This window comes from Myotis brandtii, unplaced genomic scaffold (genome assembly GCF_000412655.1).
Source record: "Myotis brandtii unplaced genomic scaffold, ASM41265v1 scaffold975, whole genome shotgun sequence".
In the NCBI taxonomy this organism is placed as follows: Eukaryota; Metazoa; Chordata; class Mammalia; order Chiroptera; family Vespertilionidae; genus Myotis; species Myotis brandtii.
In genome coordinates, this window is record NW_005372049.1 from 281113 (window position 1) to 284216 (window position 3104).

At 63.5% G+C, this 3104-nt stretch overlaps 1 protein-coding gene across 1 annotated transcript in view; it reads right to left on the reverse strand.

Annotated features, from left to right (window-relative positions):
- CSRP1 (cysteine and glycine-rich protein 1) overlaps positions 1-3104 on the reverse strand; it is a 29793-nt gene that overhangs the window by 2613 nt on the left and 24076 nt on the right. Inside the window, exons 3-4 of the mRNA XM_014533423.1 lie at positions 1132-1300; positions 1-128 (exon numbers count right to left, since the gene is read on the reverse strand). Of these exons, the coding sequence (XP_014388909.1) occupies positions 1-128; positions 1132-1300 (297 nt within the window). The remainder of the gene's footprint in view (positions 129-1131; positions 1301-3104) is intronic.

A 3104-nucleotide genomic window follows, 5' to 3' on the forward strand; every position in this document is an offset into this window, starting at 1 on the left:
TCCCGGCACCAATCACCTTCTCGGCGGCATAGACGGCCTGGCTGCAGCGGGGGCAGCGCTCGGAGCCCCCGATCTTCTGGGCAAACTTGGAGGCGTTGGGGTTGGTGGTGGGCCTGTGGCCAGGCGCCCTGCAGGAGGGAGGGGGAGGTGGGTCTGCATCGCGTGGGGAAGACCCCGCCTCCATCTCACGGGGGTGGGCAGGGGGCAGCTCTCCGAGCCCGTTACAGGGCCAGGGCCGTGGGGAGCTCTTGGGTGGTCTCCCCTGTCCCCGATGGGACACCCAGGGCCCCACGATGTTATGCTATGTCCCCGGAAACACCCTACGGCCCCGTCGCCTGGTTACCAGCGGGAATCATCTCACACCTCGTCACTGAGATCCGCCCGCCTGGTCCCCATTCCCGCCATCTGTCCGCTATCGGACTCTTTCCCGGACAAACGTGCTGACCAATCGTTTCCCCTGGGTCACGACCTGGGCTGGCACGTGGCAGCTCATTCCTCCCGCCAGTCATTTCCGCCCATCCATCCCCCGGGGCCAAGGAGCCGGCCGGGGTGACTGCGGACAGGACCACTGACAGCAGGTCCGGGGTCAGGGGTCACCGGGATAGCAGAGGCCGGCCTGGCTCAGACCCTCACTGGCTGGGGACCCCGGACAAGTCCCTGACACTGGGCTGAGTTTTCTCATCTGTGAACAGGGGCCCGGCCGGCGTGGCTCAGTGGTTGAGCATCGACCTAGGAGCCAGGAGGTCAGGGTTCCATTCCCGGTCAGGGCACACGCCCGGGTTGCGGGCTCCATCCCCAGTGTGGGGCGTGCAGGAGGCAGCCGATCCAGGATTCTCTCTCACATCAATGTTTCTCTCTCTCTCTCCCCCTCCCTTCCTTCCTCTCTCACATCAATAAAAATATACACATATAAAAAAAGGGGGACATGGGACCAAGTCCTCCCAGGGGCCCTACCCCCAGCTCTAACCGGCAGGCGCCGGCTGGCTACGTCCCCTGGGACCCCCAGCTCCTCCGATGGGCCTGGCACTTAGTGGGGGGCCCCACGAAGACCCTGGAAATCGGCCTTCGGAGCCGTCGATGCGTAACTAGCAGCGGCTGAGTGTCTGGGGGAGCGGCGGGTCCGATACTCACTCCTCGTGCCGGATGCCCAGCGACTCCCCCTTGTCGGTGCTGAGCGTGCCGGCGCCCTGCCCGTAGCCGTAGCCCTTGGGCCCGTACTTCTTGCCGTAGCAGGACCGGCAGTAGATCTCCTCGCCGTGCACGGCCACGGTCGTGCTGTCCAGGTTCTTCTTGCAGACCACTGCGGGGGGCGGGGGGACGGAGCGCGTGAGGCCCCCGCGGCTCTCCCTCGGCCCCCACCCCCCAGCCCTCGCACCTCCCAAGGTTTGGAGGAGGCCGCAGCCCAGGCTGAGCTCAGCCTCAGGGAGCCCGGGGAGGCCTTCACTCTGCCCACGAGAAAGAGATCACGTGTCCTGACAGGAGAGGAGAAAAAAGACAGGAAGGAAGAGAAGGGCAGGCTTTCCTGCTCCCAGCACTGGGGTCCGGGGGGACCATCTGTGTCAACTTGGGGGGAGGGGGTGCAGGTGAAGCCATGCGCCCCAAAGGGAAGTTTAGTATTTTTATTATTATTTTTTAAAACACATTTCCTTTTTTTTTTTTTAAAGTGTATTTTTATTGATTTCAGAGAGGAAGGGAGAGGGAGAGAGAGAGAAACAGCAATGATGAGAGAGAATCATGGACCGGCTGCCCTCTGCACGCCCCACACTGGGATGGAGCCTGCAACCTGGGCCTGTGCCCTGACGGGGAATCGAACCCTGACCACATCCTGGGCCAAGAAGAAATCGTGAGGAGCAGGAGCATTTGGGGGTGCTGACGGGATGGGGGGGTGGCGGAGTGGGAAGGGGAGGCCCTGAGCGGTGAGTGTGGGAGGTGGGCAGGACAGGGCTCTGGGAGGGAGAGCAGGCAGAGCAGAGCCGGATGGCGGGCGGGTGTCAGCAGGATCTAGAAGTCGGGGCTCAGTCCGCACGGCAGGGAGCCCCTTGAGGACCCACTGCAGGCCCAGGGTCCCCTCTGGCTGAGCTCCCGGGGCGCCTGCCGGGGAGACCCAGGGGACGAGACCCCTCCTCCGCTCGCTGCCTGCTGGGTCCTGGAATTTCCAGTTCGTTCAGGGTCTTACAGGAAGCGCAACTTCCCACCCTAGAAGGGAATGTTGGAGGCCTTGGCCTGCTGTTCCCTGCGTCCGGAGCCAAGCCCCAGGGAGGCGGCGGGGAGCTCCGTATTTGGGCTGCCCGGAGCGCTGGAATGAGGTGGGGATCTCGAGGGCAGGACGAGAGGGGCCTTATTTAGTCTGGAGTCTCTAACCTGGGGCTCAGAGGGACAGGGGCTGGCCCTTTAAAGGCAAGAGGGGGCCCTGGTTGCAAGGAGCCCAGCTATAAACCTCCTGGGAGGGAGGAGGGAGAAGGGAGCGGGGAGGGGACAGGCAGGGCTCCTCCGGTGCTTTCTGTCCTCCGCAGGAGTTTGAAGGGACAGTCTGTGGGGCACGCAGAATCGCGATACTTAAGGAATGTCCCGGAACCAAATTAACGCCGTAGGACAAGAGCTGAGGAAGCGGGTCCCCCACCGAGGAGCTGAGCATTCCTGCCAGCTGATCACATGTATTATGCACCTACTGTGTGTGAAACACCTACTGTGTTACTGTGTGCGACCACAGGAGCGCGGAGCAGGCCCCCTCCGTCCCTGCTCCCGTGTCAAAGGCTCCCTGAGTTCGTCTATTGCTTCATCCTGCCTTCCTGTCCGTCCCAGACCCAGAAAGGGAATGTAGGCGCCACGCCGAGCCCAACCCAGAGCCAAGGACCGGAGTGGTCAGGGGGACTCACTGGGGACACACTCGGGCCTGGCCAGCCGGGAGCTACGGCCCTTCACGCCAGCCCGGCCCAGGCCCAGGCCCCGCGGCCTCTCTCTTCCTTAGAAGGGAAAGTCCTGTGACTCCGTGGGTTACTCTGAATTCCTGAGCGCGAGCTGGATGCCTTTCACGGCCCGAGGAAAGCGACAGCCTCTCCATTCCAAACAGGCGGCTGAGTGCCCCGGCCGTCCTGGGCACCGGG